Source organism: Equus caballus, chromosome 9, assembly GCF_041296265.1.
Source record: "Equus caballus isolate H_3958 breed thoroughbred chromosome 9, TB-T2T, whole genome shotgun sequence".
NCBI classification, from domain to species: Eukaryota; Metazoa; Chordata; class Mammalia; order Perissodactyla; family Equidae; genus Equus; species Equus caballus.
The window spans coordinates 27,272,087-27,291,758 of NC_091692.1; the positions used below are offsets into that span (position 1 = coordinate 27,272,087).

The 19,672-nt window shown below is 38.0% G+C and overlaps 2 protein-coding genes across 8 annotated transcripts in view; one reads left to right on the forward strand and one right to left on the reverse strand.

Annotated features, from left to right (window-relative positions):
- Positions 1–17,348, forward strand: part of LOC100067739 (short-chain dehydrogenase/reductase family 16C member 6) — a 45,884-nt gene extending 28,536 nt beyond the window's left edge. Inside the window, exons 7-8 of the mRNA XM_001497709.4 lie at positions 12,321–12,446; positions 14,116–17,348. Of these exons, the coding sequence (XP_001497759.2) occupies positions 12,321–12,446; positions 14,116–14,242 (253 nt within the window). The 3' untranslated portion in view covers positions 14,243–17,348. The remainder of the gene's footprint in view (positions 1–12,320; positions 12,447–14,115) is intronic.
- Positions 1–19,672, reverse strand: part of LOC138915393 (uncharacterized) — a 77,621-nt gene that overhangs the window by 48,206 nt on the left and 9,743 nt on the right. For 6 of the 7 annotated variants that reach the window (XM_070221537.1, XM_070221534.1, XM_070221536.1 and 3 more), the window contains exon 2: positions 10,075–10,231. In XM_070221537.1, the coding sequence (XP_070077638.1) occupies positions 10,193–10,231 (39 nt within the window). In that variant the 3' untranslated portion in view covers positions 10,075–10,192. Of the gene's footprint in view, positions 1–7,693; positions 10,232–19,672 lie in introns of those variants that run through there. The other variant, XM_070221532.1, reaches the window with a different exon arrangement.

Below are 19,672 nucleotides of genomic sequence, written 5' to 3' on the forward strand. Positions count from 1 at the left end.
GTTAGTTAACATCCCTCACCTCACATAGTTACAATTTTGTTTTCTCGTGATGAGAACTTTAAAGAACTACTCTTTTAGCAACTTTCAAATATACCATATTATATTGTTAACCATAGTCACCATGCTGTACATTATATCTTCACAACTTCTTTATCTTATAACTGAAAGTTTGTACCTTTTGACCAACCTTCACCCATTTCTCCTCCCCCTACCCCCCACCTCTGGCAACCCCAATCTGTTTTCTGTTTATAAGAGTTTAGTTTTTTTAGATTTCACATATAAGTGAGATCATACACTATTTCTCTTTCTCTGTCTGACTTACTTCACTTAGCATAATGTCCTCAAGGTCCATCTATACCAATGCAAATGGCAAGATTTTCTTTTTATGGCTGATTTATACTTCATTGCATGTGGCCACAAATTTACATTCTCACCAACAATGCACAAGGGTGTCCTTTGCTCCACATCCTCATCAACACTTGTTATCTCTTGTCTTTTTGATAATAGACATTCCAACAGGTGTGAAGTGACATTTCACTGTGGTTTTACTTTGCACTTCCCTGATAATTAGTGATGTCGAGCACTGTTTCATATACCTATTGGCCATTCAAATGTCTTCTTTGGAAAAATGTCTATTCAGTTTCTCTGCCCTTTTTTGTGAGGAAGATTGGCCCTGAACTAACATCTGTTGCCAATCTTCCTCTTTTTGCTTGAGGAAGATGTCCCTGAGCTAACATATATGCCAGTCTTCCTCTGTTTTTAATGTGGGATGCCACCACAGCATGGCTTGATGAGCAGTGCTAGGTCTGCTCCCGGAATCTGAAACTGCAAACCCTGGACCATGGAAGCAGAGCACACAAACTTAGCCACTACGCCACCAGGCTGGCCCCATCTCTGCCGACTTTTTAACCAGGTTGTTTTTTTCAGTGTTGAGTTATATGAGTTCTTTATATAGTTCAGATATTAACCCCATATCAGATATATGATTTGCAAATATTTTCTCCTACCCTATAGGTTACTTTTTCATTTTGTTAATGGTTTTCTTTGCTGTGCAGAGGCTTTTTAGTTTGATGTAGTCCCACTTGGTTTTTTTGCTTTTGTCTTTGCCTTTGGTGTCAAATCCAAAAGTCCAATGCCAAGACTGATTATCGTGTTCTTCTGGGAGTCTTATGGTTTTAAGTCTTATGTTCGAGCCTTTGATCCATTTTGAGTTAATTTTTGTGTATGGTGTAAAATAGTGGTCCAGTTTCATTCTTTTGCATGTGGCTGTCCAGTTTTCCCAACACCATTTATTGCAGAGACTATTCTTTCTCCATTGTAGATTCTTGGCTCCTTTGTGGTAGATTAATTGACCATATATGCATAGGTGTATTTCTGGGCTCTCTATTCTGTTCCATTGGTCTATGTGTTTGTATTTATGCCAATACCATACTATTTCGATTACTAGAGCTTTGTAATATGGTTTGAAATCAGGAAGTGTGGTGCCTTCAGCTTTGTTCTTCTTTCTCGAGATTGCTTTGGTTATTCTGGTTTTTTTGTGATTCCACACAAATTTTAGGATTATTTGTTCTGTTTCTGTGAAAACTGCCATTACAATTTTCATAGGGATTGCATGGAATCTGTAGATGGCTTTTGGCAGTATGGACATTTTAACAATATTGACTCTTCCAATCCATGAGTATGGAATATCTTTCCACTTACTTGTGTCTTCTTCAATTTCTTTCATCATCGTCTTATAGTTTTCAGTGTACAGATCTTTCACCTCCTTGGTTACATTGATTTCTAGCTATTGTATTCTTTTTGATACAATTGTAAATAGGATTTTCCTTTTTTTTTTCCTTCTGCTTTTTCTCCCCAAATCCCCTCAGTACATAGTTGTATATTTCAGTTGTGGGTCCTTCTAGCTGTAGCATGTGGGACACTGCTTTAGCATGGCCTAACGAGTGGTGCCATGTCTGCACCCAGGATCCGAACCAGCAAAACCCTGGGCCGCTGAAGCGGAGCACAAACTTAACCACTCGGCCATGGGGCCAGCCCCAGGCTTGTTTTCTTAATTTCTCTTCTGATAGATCATTATTAGGGTATAGAAACACAACTGATTTTTGTATATTAATTTTGTATCCTGCAACTCAGTTGAATTCATTTATTAGTTCAAGCAGTTTTCTGACGGAGTCTTTAGGGTTTTATATACACCCTATCATGTCATCTATAAGGAGACAGTCTTACTTCTTCCTCTCCAATTTGGATGCCTTTTGTTTCTTTTTCTTGCCAAATTGTTCTGGCTAGGATTTCCAGTGCTATGTTAAATAAATGTGGTGACAGCAGGCATCCTTGTCTTGCTCCTGATCTTCGATGAAAAGCTATCAGCTTTCCACTGTTGAATATGATATTAGCTGTGGGCTTGCCATATATGGCCTTTATTATGTTATGGTAAGTTTCATCTTTAAAATTATTTTCTTCACTTCTTTGTTTCTAATATTATTATTAAAATAGCAGTAAGAAATGATAATATGTAAGTGCTATAAAAGAAAAAAGGTATTATGAGAGAGAATAAGGGGCATATACAGTCATACACTGCATAATGACATTTTGATCAAGGACAGATTTCATCCACAGTGGTGGTCCCACAAGTTTAGTAACATATAGCCTAAGTGTGTAGTATGGTATGCCATCTAGGTTTGTGTAAGTACACTCTATGATGTTCACACAACTATGAAATGGCCTAATGATGCATTTCTCAGAACATATCCCAGGTCGTTAAGCAGTGCATGACTGTAATTTAGAATAGGGTAAGGTGGCCAGTGATAGGCTCTCAGAGAAAGTGACATTGAAACTGAGACCAAAAGGGTAAATAGGAACCAACCAGGTAAAAAGCAAATAGGAAGAGCATCTAGGTAGCCTGCATAAAGCCTCTGGGATCAGAAAGAACCAAGAAAACTTAAGAACCTGAAAGAAGATCACTGTGTCTGAATAGAGTGAGCAAAGTAGAGAGTGAAGTCAGATGAAGTTGGAAACTATATATACATTTTTTCTCTCCAGAGGAACCATTGTTAACCATTTATCAGCACACCTCTGTTCGTTATAGTCTTCTACTTTTGTTTCTTTGAAATTCTTCATGATAAATATTTTTAAATAAAAAACCCATATAAGCTAAGGAAATGGTCATAAAGGAAAAATGTGGTATTGGGAATAAATTTCTAGAAAATTTGAAAGAAGTGCACCTACAAAAGAAATCTTTTTGTTGTTGTATTTTTTTTAATTGCAGTAACATTGGTTTATAACATTATATAAATTTCAGGTGTACATCATTATATTTCAATTTCTGTGTAGATTACATCATGTTTACCACCTAAAGACTAGTTGCTATCCACCACCACACACATGTGCCTAATCACCACTTTCACCCTCCACCCTCCTCCCTTCCCCTCTGGTAACCATCAATACAATCTGCTTCTATGTGTTTGTTTGTCATTTTTGTCTTCTGTGTATGAGTGAGATCATACAGTATTTGAGTTTCTCCCTCTGACATTTCACTTAGCATAATATCCTCAGTGTCCATCCAAGTTGTCACAAATGGCCTGATTTCATCATTTCTCATGGCTGAGTAGTATCCCATTGTGTATATCTACCACATCTTCTCTATCCATTCATCCCTTGATGGGCACCTAGGTTGCTTCCAAGTCTTGGCTATTGTGAATAATACTGTGATGAAGATAGGGGTGCCTGTATCTTTATGCATTTGTGTTTTAAAGTTCTTTGGATAAATACCCAGCAGTGGAATAGCTGGATCATATGGTAGTTCTATTCTTAATTTTTTGAGGAATCTCCATACTGTTTTCCATAATGGCTGCACCCAGTTTGGACTCCCATCAGCAGTGTGTGAGAGTTCCCTTCTCTCCACATCCTCTCCAAGACTTGTTGCTTCCTGTCTTGTTAATGGTAGGCATTCTGATGGGAGTGAAGTGATATCTCATTATAGTTTTGACTTACATTTCCCTGGTGGTTAATGACATTGAACAACTTTTCATGTGCCTGCTGGCCATCAGTAAACTTTGGAGAAATCTCTGTTCAGATCTTTTGCCATTTTTTAATTGGGTTGTCTTTTTGTTGTTGAGATATATGAGTTCTTTGTATATTTGGCATATTAACTCCCTAGAATATATATGGCTTACAAATATCTTCTCCCAATTGTTAGGTTATCTTTTTGTTTTGTTGATGGTTTCCTTTGCTGTGCAGAAGGTTTTTGGTTTGATGCAGTCCCATTTGTTTATTTTTCCTATTGTTTCCCTTGCCTGGTCAGACACGGTACTTGAAAATATGCTGCTAAGACTGATGTCAAAGAGTGTACTGCCTATGTTTTCTTCTAGAAGTTTAATGGTTTCAGGTCTTTATCTTCAAGTCTTTAATCCACTTTGAGTTAATTTTTGTGTGTGGTGTAAGATAATGTCTACTTTCATTCTTTTGCATGTGGCTGTCCAGTTTTCCCAGTACCATTTATTGAAGACACTTCCCTTCCTCCATTGTATGTTCTTGGCTCCCTTGTCAAAAATTAGCTGTCCATAGATGTGTGGGTTTGTTTCTGGGCTCTTGACTCTGTTCCACTGATCTGTGTGTCTATTTTTGTACCAGTACCATGTTATTTTGGTTACTACACCTTTATAGTGTATTTTTAAATCAGGGAGTGTGATTTCTCCAGCTGTGTTCTTTTTTCTCAGAGTTCCTCTGGCTATTTGGGATGTTTTGTTGTTCCATATAAATTTTAGAATTCTTTATTCTATTTCTGTGAAAAATGTTGTTGGAACATTTATAGGGATTGCATTGAATCTGTAGATTGCTTTAGGAAGTATGGACATTTTAACTGTTAATCCTTCCAATCCAAGAGCACAGAATATCTTTCCATTTCTTTGCATCTTCTTCAATTTCTTTCAACAATGTTTTACAGTTTTCAGTGTACAGATCTTTCACCTCTTCAGTTAAGTTTATTCCTAGGTATTTTATTCTTTTTGTTGCAATTGTGAATGGGATTGTATTCTTAATTTCTCTTTCTGCTGCTTCGTTGTTAGTGTGTGGAAACACAACTGACTTTTGTATGTTGATTTTGTATCCTGCCAGTTGACCGTATTCATTTATTATTTCTAAAAGTTTTTTAGTTAATTCTTTAGGATTTTCTATATATGAAGCACATCATCTGCAAAGAGTGACAGTTTCACTTCTTCTTTTCCAATTTGTATCCGTTTTATTTCTTTTGCTTGCCTGATTGCTCTGGCTAAGACTTCCAATACTATGTTAAACAAGATTGGTGAAAGTGGGCATCCTTGTCTGGGTCCTGTTCTTAGAGGAATAGCTTTCAGTTTCTCTCCATTGAGAATGATATTAGCTGTGGGTTTGTCATATATGGCCTTTATTATGTTGAGGTACTTTCCCTCTACACCCATTTTACTCAGAGTTTTTATCATAAATGGATGCTGTATCTTGTCAAATGCTTTCTACTTGTCTATTAAGATGATCATGTGATTTTTATTCTTCATTTTGTTAATGTAGTGTATCATGTTGATTGATTTGCAGGTGTTGAACCATCCCTGCATCCCTGGAATAAATCCCACTTGATCGTGGTGTATGATCTTTTTAAAGTATTGTATTTGCTTTGCTAGTATTTTGTTGAGGATTTTTGCATCAGTGATCGTCAGGGATATTGGCCTGTAATTTTCTTTTTTTGTGTGTGTTATCCTTGTCTGGCTTTTGTATCAGGGTAACGTTGGCTTCATAGAATGAATTAGGAAGCTTCCTCTTCTCTTCAATTTTTCTGGAACTGTTTGAGAGGGATAGGTATTAAGTCTTCTTTGAATGTTTGCTGGAATTTACCAGGGAAACCATCTGGTCCTGGACTTCTATTTTGTGGGAGGTTTTGATTATTGTTTCAGTCTTCTTAGTGGTGATTGGTGTATTCAATTCTCTATTTCATCTTGATTCAGTTTTAGAAGGTTGTATGATCCTAAGAATTTATCTATTCCTTCTAGATTGTCCAATTTGTTGGTGTATTGCTTTTTGTAGTATTCTCTTATAATCTTTTGAATTTCTGAGGTGTCCGCTTGTAATTTCTCCTCTTTCATTTCTGATTTTATTTATTTGAGCCTTCTCTTTTTTTCTTGGTAAGTCTAGCTAAAGGTTTGTCAATTTTGTTTATCTTTTCAAAGAACCAGTTCTTGGTTTCATTGATTTTTTTCTACTGTCTTTTTAGTTTCATTGATTTCTGCTCTGATTTTTATTAATTCCTTTCTTCTACTGACTTTGGACTTTGTTTGTTCCTCTTTTTCCATTTCCTTTAGGTGCACTGTTAAATTGTTTAATTGAGATTTTCATTGTTTGTTGAGGTAGACCTGTTTCAATATAAACTTCCATCTTAGAACCACTTTTGCTGTATCCCATAGATTTTGGCATGTTGTACTTTTATTTTGATTTGCCTCCAGGTATTTTTTTATTTCTCCGTTGATCTCTCCAGTGACCCAATTGTTGTTCAGTAGCATTTTGTTTAATCTCCACATATCTGTGGCTTTTCTGATCTTCTTCATGTAGTTGATTTCTAGTTTCATACCTTTGTGGTCAGAAAAGATGCTTCGCATTATTTCAGTCTTCTTAAATTTATTGAGACTTGTTTTGTGGCCTAATATGTGATCAATCCTAGAGAATGTTTCATGTTCATTTGAAAAGAATGTGTATTCTGTGGTTTTTAGATGGAATGTTCTGTAAGTCCATCTGGTTTAATGTGTCATTTAAGGCCAATGCTTCCTTACTGATCTTTTGTTTGGATGATCTATCCATTAGCGTAAGTGGAGTATTAAATTCCCCTACTATTATTGTGTTACTGTCTATTTGTCCTTTTATGTCTGTTAATTTCTTTATATATTTAGGTGCTCCTATGTTGGGTGCATAGACATTTACAAGTGTTATAGCCTCCTGTTGGATCGTTCCCTTTATCTTTATGTCCTGCCCTTCTTTGTCTGTTGTTACAGTTTTTGTTTTAAAGTCTATTTTGTCTGACATAAGTATTCTACCCCTGATTTCTTTTCATTGCCATTTGCATGGAGTATCTTTTTCCATCCTTTCACTTTCAGTTTGTGTGTCTTCAGGTCTGAAGTGTGTCTCTTGTATGCAGCATATACATGGGTCTTGTTTTTTATCCAATCAGCCACCCTATGTGTTTTGTTTGGAGCACTTATTCCATTGACATTTAAAGTGGCTATTGATAAGTATGTGCTTATTGCCATTTTGCTACTTTTTTTCTGGGTGTTTTACTAGTTCTTCTCTGTTCCTTTGTTCTTCTCTTGCTCTCTTCCCTTGTGGTTTGATGGCTTTCTTTAGTATTATGTTTGGGCTCCTTTCTCTTAACTTTTTGTGTATTTATTATAGGTTTCTGATTACCATGAGGTTTATATATAATAACCTATGTATATAGCAATCTACCTTGAGTCAATGGTCTCTTTAGTTTGACCTCTTTATAAAAGCTCTACTCTTTTACTCCCCTCTTTTCACGTTTTATGTTTCTGATACCATAGCTAACCTCTTTTTTTGTGTGTATCCATTATCCCCTTATCATTGAAATAGGCAATTTTAATACTTTTGTCTTTTGACCTTCATGTTATCTTCATACGTGGTTATCTGCTACCTTTATTGTATATTTGCCTTTACCAGTGACTTTATTGCCTTTTTTTTTTTTTGGATAATTATCTTATTCCTAATTGTGGTCTGCTCTTTCCCACTTAAATAAGTCCCTTTAGCATTTCTTGTAAAACTGGTTTCTTGGTGATAAACTCCTTTAATTTTTGCTTATCTGGGAGACTCTTTACCTCTCCTTCTATTCTGAATGATAACCTTGCCGGGTAGAGTATTCTTGGCTGTAGGTTTTTTCCTTTGAGCACTTTAAATATATCGTGACACTCCCTTCTAGCAAGTAAGGTTTCTGCTGAGAAGTCAGCTGATAGTCTTATGGGGTTGCCTTTGTATGTCACTTATTGCCTTTCCCTTGAGGCTTTTAGGATTCTCTCTTTATCTTTAATTTTGGACATTTTAATTATAATATATCTTGGTGTGGGCCTCTTTGGGTTTATCTTGTTTGGTGCTCTCTGTGCTTCCTATAACTGCATGTCTGTTTCGTCCTTAGGTTAGGAAAATTTTCAGCTTTATTTCTTCAAATAGATTCTCTGCCCCTTTGCCTCTCTCTTCTCTTTCTGGGATACCTATAATACGAAAGTTAGTGCAGTTGATGTTCTCTCAGAGATCCCTTAGCCTGTTCTCGTTCTTTTTAATTCTCTTTTCTTTTATCTGTTCGGCTTGGATGATTGCCTCTAATCTTTCATACAGCTCACAGATTCATTCTTTTGTGTCATCTACTCTGCTATCGTGTCCCTCTAGTGAATTTTTCATTTCCAAGATTGTAGTCTTCATTTTTGATTGGTCCTTTTCTATATTTTCCAATTCTTTGTTGACATTCTCACTGAGTTTATCCATTCTTCTCCCAAGATCAGTGAGCATCCTTATGACTTTGTGTTTGAACTCTTTGTCAGGTGGATTGTTTACTTCTGTTTCATTTAGTTCTTTTTCTGAGATTTTGTCCTGTTCCTTTGCTTGGAACATATTCCTTTGCCTCCTCATTTTGCCTCTTTCTCTGTGTTTATATCTATGTACTAGGTGGGTCAGCTACGTCTTCTGATCTTGCAGAGGGAGCCTTATGTAAGAGATGACTTATGAGGCTCAGCAGTGTGCTTCCCTCTTGTCACCAGTTCCTAATGTTCCAGGAGTGACCCATGTGGGCTACATGTGTCCTTCTCTTGTGGCTGGGTTGCTCTTGCTGCAGGTGCCCAGGGAGGCTAAGCTGTCCCCCTGGCCAGCTGGTTGTAATTCTCAGCTGCACGTGGCTGCTATGGACACTTCAGTCACTTTATTGGGTTTGAGGAGCCCCAGCACAGTTGGCTGCAGGGTCTAAAAGCACAGCCCTGTTGCAGTTTTTCTATTAAGTGAGTAGGTCCCCAGAGTGGCTGGTTGCTAGGCTCAGGGGCTTACAATTGCTGTAGGCCTCCAGCCTGCAAGGCTGTTATCAGCTCTCTCAGGATTGCAGCTGAGTGGGTTTTACCCCAGGCACGGGAGCACCTACTTGTTTCAGGCATTGGAAGGTAGGTCCGATCCCCTATGTGGTTGTTTGGGAAGCATAAGTCTTCTGCAGCTGACAAGCCCCACAGCCCGCAGGTCAAAACACACCATCAACATGGTCCTGGCCCATGCACATGTCCCAACCCCCTGAAGTGGACCCAGTTGCCCCACTGCAGAGGTCCCCAGACACTCTACCAATGTCCCACACACTCCACACACTCCTTGCTCATGCCGTGCCCCACAGAGGTAGACCCCTTGCCTGCCTGCAGGGGATACAGGCACCCAGTATGTAAGTCCATAAGTTGCCCAAAGGCTTGCTGTTGGGTAGGGCCAGTCCCTAGGGCACACTGCCTGCTCTGGCTGAGCTGGACTAAATTGGCCATCTAGTGGGGGGGGGGGGGGGGGCGGGGGCAGACCCTGGGCTAACAGGCCAGGGGAAGAACTCCAATGGCATCTGCAAGTGTCTATGACAGCACACCTGTACTAGGTGACAATAATGTCTGCTGCCAATGTCTCTGCCCCTGGAGAGGTCTCACCTCTCACCAAGATGAGCCCAAACTCTATCAGATGAGTCTGTTTTCAAAAAAGGACTGTGCACCTTTGTGTCTGGTGATTTTACGTTGCTTTCTGAAATAGGTGAATTTGTGTGTGGGTCCTTCAAGAGCCAGCTTTTTTCTGCTTATGCCCAATAGCTTTTCTAGGGATATTCCCCATTGTAGCTAATAGCCAGCAAACCAGATATTATGAGACTCATCTCAGTTGTGCTGAGTCCAAAGGATGCTTATAGCAGTAACGCTCTCCCACTCAGTTCCCCTCACTCCTCCAGGGAAGGCTGCATACTTTAGGATTGCTCCCAGTGAGCTGTGAAGCTCCACGGCTTATGAAGGTGGGTTTTTTTCCCCTCCAGAAAGGAATTTCTGCCTCTCCCACCTCAGTCAGGACTGTCCCTTGTTGCAGGAGTTCTTTTTATCCAGTTTTCAGTTCTCTCTCAGGGGTAATTGTTCCAAGAATAGTTGTAAATTGGTTGTGTCCATGGGAAGAGGTGAGTTCAGAGTCTGGCTATGCTGTCATCTTGACACCAACCCTCCTACAAAAGAAATATAAACAGGAGAGTTAGAAAGCTCTGGGGTTAAGCAGTCATTAAAGTCAATAAGAAAGTTTACCTGGTCAGAGTGGACAGCCGTGAATGGGAGGAAGAGTTTCAAATGGTGAAAGAAGAAATGACACCTTTGCATTGGCTAAGGAAGTTTTTCTGACAACTTAACATAACATTAGGATAAAAGCTAGATCACAGAATGAATGTGACCAGCTGAGAGAAGGTGGAATGGTAGCTAGGGAAGGGAGTGATGTTAAATGACGGCTTTTGTAAACTTGGAGTCTGTATGCACATAAAAGCTAAAAACAAAGTCTCCAGAAAAGTAAAGACTAATAATCCTAAAATGGTACGGTACGAAAGAAACAATGATGTGTAGATGATATTTTTCTAGCTTTATTGAGATATGATTGACATATAGCATTTCGTAAGTTTAAGATGCACAAATGTGTTGATTTGATACACTTATTTACTGCAAAAAGTTTACTACCATTGCATTAGCTAACAGCTCCATCCCATCAATTAATAACTATTTATTCGTTGTGGTAAGAACATTAAAGACCTACTCTCTTAGCAACATTAAAGAATATAATACAGTATTATTATTATTAGCTGTAATCAGCATGCTGTACATTAGATCCCCAGAAATTCTTAATTTTATAACTGGACGTTTGTGCCCTTTGGTCAACATCTCCCCATTTCCTTCTCTCCCCAGGCCCTGGTAGCCACCACTCTACTCTCTGTTTCTCTGAGTTTGGCTTTTTTAGATTCCACATATAAGTGAGATCATATGCAATTTGTCTTTCTCTGTCTGATTATTTCACTTCATATAATGCCCTCAAGGTCCATCAAAGTTGTCACAAATGGCAGGATTTCCGTCTTTCTCATGGCTGAATTATATTCCATTGTGTGTGTGTGTGTGTGTGTGTGTGTGTGTGTGTGTACCACATTTTCTTTATCCCATCTTCTGTTGATGGACACTTAGGCTCTCTCCATATCTTAGCTATTGTGAATAATACCACAATGAACATGGTAGTGCAGACATCTCTATGAGAAGCTGATTTCAATTCCTTTGGATACCCAAAAGTGGGACTGCTGGATCATACGGTAGTTCTATTTTTAATTTTTTGAGGAACCTCCATAAGGTTTTTCATAGTGGCTACACTAATTTACATCCCCATTAACAGTGAATAAGAGTTTCCTTTTCTCCCTACCCTCACCAACACTAGTTATTGCTTGTCTCTTTGATGCTAGCTATTCTAACAGGTGTGAGGTGACAAGTCGTTGTGGTTTTGATTTGCATTTCCCTAATTACTAGTGATGTCGAGCACCTTTTCACGTACATTTTGACCATTTGTATGTCTTCTTTGGAAAACTGTCTTTTAATAAATGTTGGAGCCCTTTAGGCTATAGTTCTGAGGAACTTTTAGGAGACTAAACTGTAAAGACTAATTACCTACATTCAATTATGAGAAATCAATCCAATTTCAAGAATTAACTGAGATAAACAGAATTTTTTTGAAGAGGTGAGGTTCAAATAATAGAAAATCATAATATAAAAGTATAGAATATCAAAGTAATACTTTATGGGAGCTATATTTATACACTCATCCCATTTCAACTGCAATTGATTTCACAAACATCTAATTCTACTTAATGTTTTAACAATGGTCTACCTACAATGAAGACATGTTACACATGCTCAAGAGATTCTGGGGTTTTTTGTAAAACAGTCTTTGCAATTTTGCTTCTTAATAGTATACAATTACTTGATGTTTGGGATGAAGGAGAGGGAAGAAAAATATTTTAAAAATCTAAAACAATTCCTTCCATATGTTCAGACTATCACATCACAGAAAATCAATAAAGGCAGGGAGTTCACTCCAGGGAATTAAATGTATTAGCACTGGTCCCAGTACTGCTCATGAGAGAAAACACAAGGTAGTTCCTAATATTTACATTTTGTTTGAAAATTTACAGCTATATGTTATAACCCCCATCTCAAATTTAATAATTAGTGCTCATGGTGACAGCAAAAAAAGACTACTCTGACAATATACTTTTTTTGTTATTTTTATCCCAGGTATCCACTTCTGTTGCCTCTACTGGACCCGGAGGATGTGGCCCAAACAATTTTAAATGCTATTTTAGAGGAACAATTATACGTAATAATACCAAAAATCATAACATTCACATTGTTCCTTAAACAGTAAGTTAATAATGACCTATCATTTTGGCTATTTGTGAACAACTTGTCCCATCATTGCTATCTTTTTTGCCAGAAAGCAACTTCATATTTTTTGAAATGATAAAAGAAAGATCTTTAATAGCACAAGGACAATTTATTAGACTCTTGTTAGCTGCGTGTTGGTTACTCCAGACACTGAGAAAATTTAGCAAGTATTAGGCCTTACAGAGTATAAATTATTTGCTTCAGCAGAAACAAATAGCACCAAATTTTTTTTTTTTAGTGAATTCTTTTAGTTCAACTAATATAGAATTCTATTTTGAAAACAAAGGACAAAAAAACCTGAGTAAACAAAGGACCAAAAAACCTGAGTGTGTTGCCAGAAAAATATTAAGGATATTTGGCAAATTCCTCATTTCATTTAGTGAATGAGCACCTACAACTTCATGCAGGGCAATGTTATGAGTTCCAGAGCATTCGTGCATGGATTGGGCCAGGCCCCCTGTCTTCTCTGGAGAGAATACAGACAATGTCTAATTCACTGAGTGCCTACATGTGTCAGACTCTGCGTGACAGCTTTGTATGCGTTTTATCACACTTAAGGAATCTGAGGCTTAAAGAGAATACGTGATTTTTGTGCGATTAAACAGTTAATAAGTGCTGGAACGAAGTTCCAAGCCAAAGTTTCAAATTTGATTGCAGATCTTACCATGAGGATATATTCCTCCCCCGTTGTAAGTTACTAGCAGAGTAGAAAACACAACCAGTAAGTCACTATTATAAAATTGTTATTAATAAATCTAGTACTTTCTTTACTATTTATACCTTATTCAACATATTTTTGTGACATGTTGGGTTTATTCATGCATTCACTGAACATATATATACACAAGGAAGTTCTAAGATGGCACCTTCTATTCATCCGTACTTCAGAGCTGCCCTGACTGCTTAGCTTGGTCAGAGTTCCTGATCTTCCATCCCATCACACCTGTCCCTGCCTTTTGTAGCACTCATCGTTCCTAACGTTGCTTGTATAACATCTGTCCTCCTGGCTAGCTTGCATGCTCCATGAGGACAGGACACAGTTTCTGAATTGTTTCCTGCTCCATGCTCTGGGCTTAACACAGTACCTAACCCAGAATGTGCCCACAATAAATATTTGCTAAGTTGGGTTGAGTTGAACAGAACTGAGCTGATCTAAGCAGCACTAAGCCTAGATCTAAGTTGATCTAAGCAGAACCAAGCTGAAGGTAAAGTTCCTCTATCTTCTAGGAACTAAAGTAATGGTTCTCAACCTCGGGTACACACTGGAATCACCTGGCAAACATCTAAAACTACCAGTGCCCAGGCCCGAGAAATTCTCCTCTCATCAGTCTGGCTTTCTTTCTAGCTTTTGCTACCACTTATTAGTCTAGTAAATCAGGATGACCGTAGTCTATCCACAGTACTCAGTGAGTGCAATATATGGAGAAATCATGGCCTGAGCACTGGGATTTTTCCAAGCTCCCTGGATGTTAGACAGCACTCAATGTATGTGACACATCATTTCTTTGTTCATCGCTCTCGTTTAGTGACACACAGCATGAATCAGGACAACTCACGCTTTCCGTTAATTCAAAAGTAATCTTTGCAAAGAAATCTCTTTGACCCCTTCTAAAGGATTGTGATATTTTTCTCTGCTTTTCTCTAGAATACTATCTACAGAAATGACGATTGCTCTTGCGGAGTACCTTGGAGTACACACTTGCATGGCTTCTTTCAAAGGGAGAAACAAAGCAGACGAAGTTCAGACTGAAACCGAGAGAGAACACCTATAGGTGAAGCCTTAAATGTGGTAATAAAATAAAGTGTTAGAAGGATAGACTATTTGGAACTGCTCCTAATGCTTAAAGCATTCCAGTTCACCAAGAATTACTGAGGCTTTCAAAAGTGCCAACCTTCTCGCCAGGACACGGTTTACACACAGATCATTTTTCTAGGCGTTCAAATTACGTATGCAGTTTTTGCTACCATTTTTTAGTTTGGCAAATAAGGACATCACAGCCATTCCAATGAACTAAGTGAATATAATGTATCTATAAAAATATATTAATGTAAATTGATCCTAATTTAATTTTTAAATAGACAATATATGATACTTTTAGGAAAGAGGCCATTATAGATAATGATCTTGTAAATCAGTGTTTTAGGCTGATAATTTTTCAACATCAGATTTAAAGAAACATATTAGTTTTGTGATTAAGAAAAATACAAAGCGAAGGCTTATTCGGTTGCCCATTAATTCCTACTGGAGTTGGATGACCATAACAAGGCCCTTAGTGGGATTGAATCTGCTTATTTGATAAAATAAATCTGTAACTAATCATGTCTGTTTGCATCTGAAGGTATCAAACAATTCCTAACTTCTTTCCTGCATAATGAAAAAAATTTCACATTAGACTTCTGTAAACTACTGGTTGAGAAGGCAACTTATTTTCATAATTAGGTCAATAAAATGTTCTTAACAATCATGTATTTGAACACACGATGTCAACTCCTCCCTTTAAAAAAATGTATTCTCGTTTGAATGTGCACCACACATGCCAGCCATTTGGCAAACATTCTTAACAATGGCACCTTCTGGGTTTGGCATAGTTCTTCAGCTGTAATCACTAAATATCAATCTAGCTTTACCTCCATCAGGTTCAAGAGCTAGAGAGCAGTGGTAAAACCAAAAAATGAAATTCCAAGTAAATTAAAGTACATATTTTGTTAACCAAAGCATGAGCACTCAATACATAAGACCTATCGCATTATTTGGGACACAATATTTCTATATTCATTCAAAGAAAGCATAGGTTAACTTGAGATGAACAAATTAGAGAAAAAATTTTGAACAAATAGAGGAACATTCCAAAATGCAATGCAATATTTTTAAGGAAATGAGTTATCTTTTAACAGTTCTGTTAGTAAAAACTTTGCAAAATGTTGACCCCTCTCTGCCTTCGTCAACCAAGTATTCAAATAACAATTTAAATTTTCTTTATGCCTCAGGAGCATTAACATACTTTTGTCTAACTGTGTTGACACCCAGCAACGGCTTTTGAGGTGTCATTTATCTCTAAATAAACTGGTCCACATCCCCTCACTTGGGTATCAGAAGACCTGTCCTGTCAGCTTTCACGTCACTCACCCAAGAAGGTATCTTACTACTTCTAGGTTAGGCCTGTCTTATTTTCAATTGTCCAGCCTAAGGAGAGTCTTTTATTCATTCACTTATTCATTCAACTGAGTACTATGTATGGCACTAGAAATTAGTGGTGAATAAGACAGTCACTAAATAAGGTATAGGATCATTGTGACAGCTATTAGCCACATAGGGGCTTTGGTTCAGTTTAGTATTGCCTATTTCCTAGTTAATATTGTTGGAAGTCTGGCTTCCTATCTATTAGCTTTACACTGCATAGTCTGCTCATCTGTTATCTTTCATTTGTATTTACATATTAGGAGTAAAGGGTTAACAAAACCTGCTTTTCTGCAAGAGAATTTTCTTTTAGGTTGACCCCCTAGCTCTTTTCTCTCTAGCAACGCAGTAAGAGTCACAGGTGAAATATGGCTCTAGGCAACGCTGCTTATGATGGAAAGGATCCCTGGGGCCCGCCCCGTGGCAGAGTGGTTAAGTTTGTGCGCTCTGCTTCGGTGGCCCAGGGTTTCACTGGTTCGAATCCCGGGCGTGGACCTAGCACCGCTCATCAGGCTATGCTGAGGGAGCATCCCACGTACCACAACTAGAAGGACCTACAACTAAAATATATACAGCTATGTGCTGGGGGGCTTTGGGAAGCAGAAGGAAAAATAAAATCTTTAAAGGATCCCTGATGGTATACTGCAGGCAAATCAAAGAAAACAGTGAGTAAAATACGCAATTCCCTCTTAAAATAAAGAAAAGATGTCTCCAGCAGGTGCCTCAGGTTCAAGAGCAGGAGATAGGTTCCTGAGGCGCCACGGCCCCAGTCAGCTTCAAGGCGCTCCAGGAAAGAGGGATCCCACCCTGGGGGAGAACAACTGTGCGGGGCTAGGGCAGAAGGCGCAAGGCCCCACGCAAAATAAAAAGGTGGGCCCTTTGTCCGAAAAGCAGGGAAAAAGTGCCATAAAAGGTACTAAAATATAAGGCTCTTCCTTTAAAAATATTTTATTACTTATAAAACATAACAGTGATGATTGTGATACATGGGTAACAACAAACTTACAAATTATAAAAAATTATAAAATTTTTGGTTTCGTCATTTTATAAAATATAATAAATAATACTTTATCAATATGATAACTTGATTGGTGATAAGATTTTTCTGACTTACTTTTTTGCAAATTCATTTATTAGATCATCAAAATCTATACTTTTAGCAACTTCATTTTCAATCAATGTAAGTGAAAGTGACATCTGTCACTCTAGACGAATAAAAGATTGCAGATAATTTTTAATAATTATTGTAACTTTGAAAACGAACTTTTTGCTGAAGCAATTGTTACTGGAGCTTTCAAGTGTATGTTACAGACTATGACAACATTAGGATAAATTTCTGATAAATTACTTTGAAAACTTAAAGGTTAGTGTATTTAGAGCTGATGAATCTCATACAATAATTTTTCTAAAAATATTTAACTTTTCATACAAATCAGATGCATGTAAATCTATGTAAGTCTATGATTTCAAATGCAAATTTATACAATGGCATTTTAATGTTTCTTCTGACATTTCCTATAATTTGTAGATATCATATGAGGAACCAAAATTTATTTCATGATTTGCACATAATTCAAAATGCCTATTTATGTATTCTGTCACAGTATCTTCAATTACAACGAAAAAATTAATTTATAAATGGCGTTTCTCACTCAATTGGTTCATGGGAAATTTCAAATAAAAAGTGTTTTTTCATCCAATGCAACGATCTTTAAATTTAATTCCTCTTTCTAAGCCTGTGAATGTTTGCTTTGCAATGTAGCAGCAGTTTTCACAAGCAGAACTTCTAAATCTTTGAAGGATTTTGATAACTCTTTGATATGCTTTATTACCATGTCCAAGGGTACACTATTATTTTTCAATGATTTACTAACAAAGTTTACAGCCTGAGCACCGGCAATTCTTGTTCTGGTGCTCAGACAGGAGAGTTAATATTTGTGCCAATGCCTTAGGGAGAGGCTGTGGGGACAGTGGGCAATCCAGCCTTACACCCCAGGTCTTAGCACTGCCTCCACTTGGAACCCTCTGTCTCCTGCAGCCACAACCACTGCCACCTCTACTTCTGCTGCTGCTTCTGCCAGCAATACCAGCACCAATCTGGGCAGTTCCAGGCCCAGCGACCTTCTTGGGGCCCTGTGACACCCCAAACTGCCTCACGTGGGCACATGAATGCAGCACCAACTGCTACATGTGCACTGGCCACTGTGCGTGTGGGCGGCTGCTGGACCACAACCCCATGTGCACACTGCCACCCAGCATACTGTCTGTGCTCGTGCACACACTCCATCGTCTTATCGAACTCAACTTACAACACACAAGTTCAAAAATAAATGATGAAGAATTTTAAGCCAGCAAAAGCAGAAGATGGGATATGATGCAGTTGGCTGATCTGCTCCTGGGGGTCGACTGTGCACTGCATGCCGGCACAACCCAGAGCCCCTTGACTACTCCTGTGCATCTCCAATGGCCTCAGGAGGATGACCAAGGGAAGGCCCTCTCACATGCTCAACATCCCACTTTGCTAGAGGTCTAGAAGCTGTTGTAGGAGGGGAATCCCTCAATTTCTAAGGAGGGGAATCCCTCATGAGGTTCAGCTGCAGCTGATTTACAGGGAGCTTTCTCCAATACAGGGAGGTTTCTCCATGCGGGATGGACACCTTTTTGTTCTAAAGATTGCTAGAGAAACAGCAAATGGCCAGCTGCCTGCCACCACTCCTTCAGCCTTTATGTACAAAAATTAGGGGCCGAATACTTGCAAGTTCCTTGTTACCTGGGTCCAAATTACTAAAGATGATCTAAAATTACATTGGCCACAGTGGGGCTCCTTTGATGTTCCCAAATTGATTTATTTGCATGCTCAATTGGAAAAAAGGAGATATCAAACCTCTCAAAGACTTTGTGAAGTCTATTTTAACTTTTCTGAGGCTTGTAAACAAGACCAGGAATCCCTTACTGCCTCGTTAAAAGAAAATAATTAAATAAAAAGCATGCTAGATTGGAGAGTGTCAGCTGCTGACCACACTAGTGCTAGCGCTAGCAAAACAAAATCAAATCTGCTGCTCCTCTCTCCTCTCTTGCTGTGCTCCCCTACTTCGACGCCCCAAAATTCCTGATCTAAAATTAAGCAAGTGAAAATGGGTAAACTTCTGCGATAATTTGAAATTATAATGGCCATTCTAGAAAATCTCTGTTTCAGGTAAGTCCACCTTAAGGGTCACCTTTAAAGAAGAGGATTCAAAACCCGCTCACAATGGAAGGCATTCTTTGATTAACATGCAGAAGCTTCTAAAAGACAAAATGACTTCAAAAACAACTCTAAAAACAATCCTTAGAGCAAAAAAGAAAAAAAAAATCCTTAGTAAAAGTCTTTGGCCATCTGAACAGGTCCATCTGCCAGGGAACAATTTGGATCCAACTATTCTTTTGAGTTCTGTGCCTGAGACATAGCTAAAATCTTAAAGATCTCTGTTTAGGTTTATCTCTCTGTACATGTCCATGTATGTAAGTCTCTCTATATATATGTATTTATCTGCCTCCTGATGATATAATTTCTAAAAGAGTTCTATATAATTGGCTTGAAGTAAGCACTTATATAAATTATTTGTAACTGTAATACAAACTAGCCCAGATATGTTTCAGATTAACATGATTTAAAAAATGATCTTTGGTAAATCAAAGTATGTTTAAGTTTGTTGGTTTAATAAAAACAGCAGGCATGTCTTCAGAGTTATCAATATTGAATATAATGCAAACATACAATTTCTCCTACCTGGGTTACTGGGCAGATGGGCTCATGCTGTTTCTGTTGTGGAATTTGTCAGTGGAGAGAATGACTTGTGATGATGGTTAACTATTTAACATCTAATCCGAACACAGTTGTTAAAAGCAAATGTTTAAATATATGTAAATATGATAAAAGCATATACTAAGTTAACCTAATAATGGATATTCATTGAATATCTAAATCATTTCTGGATAGGATGGTATATTGAGACATTGATTGCTAAACATAAGTTTGTCTAGT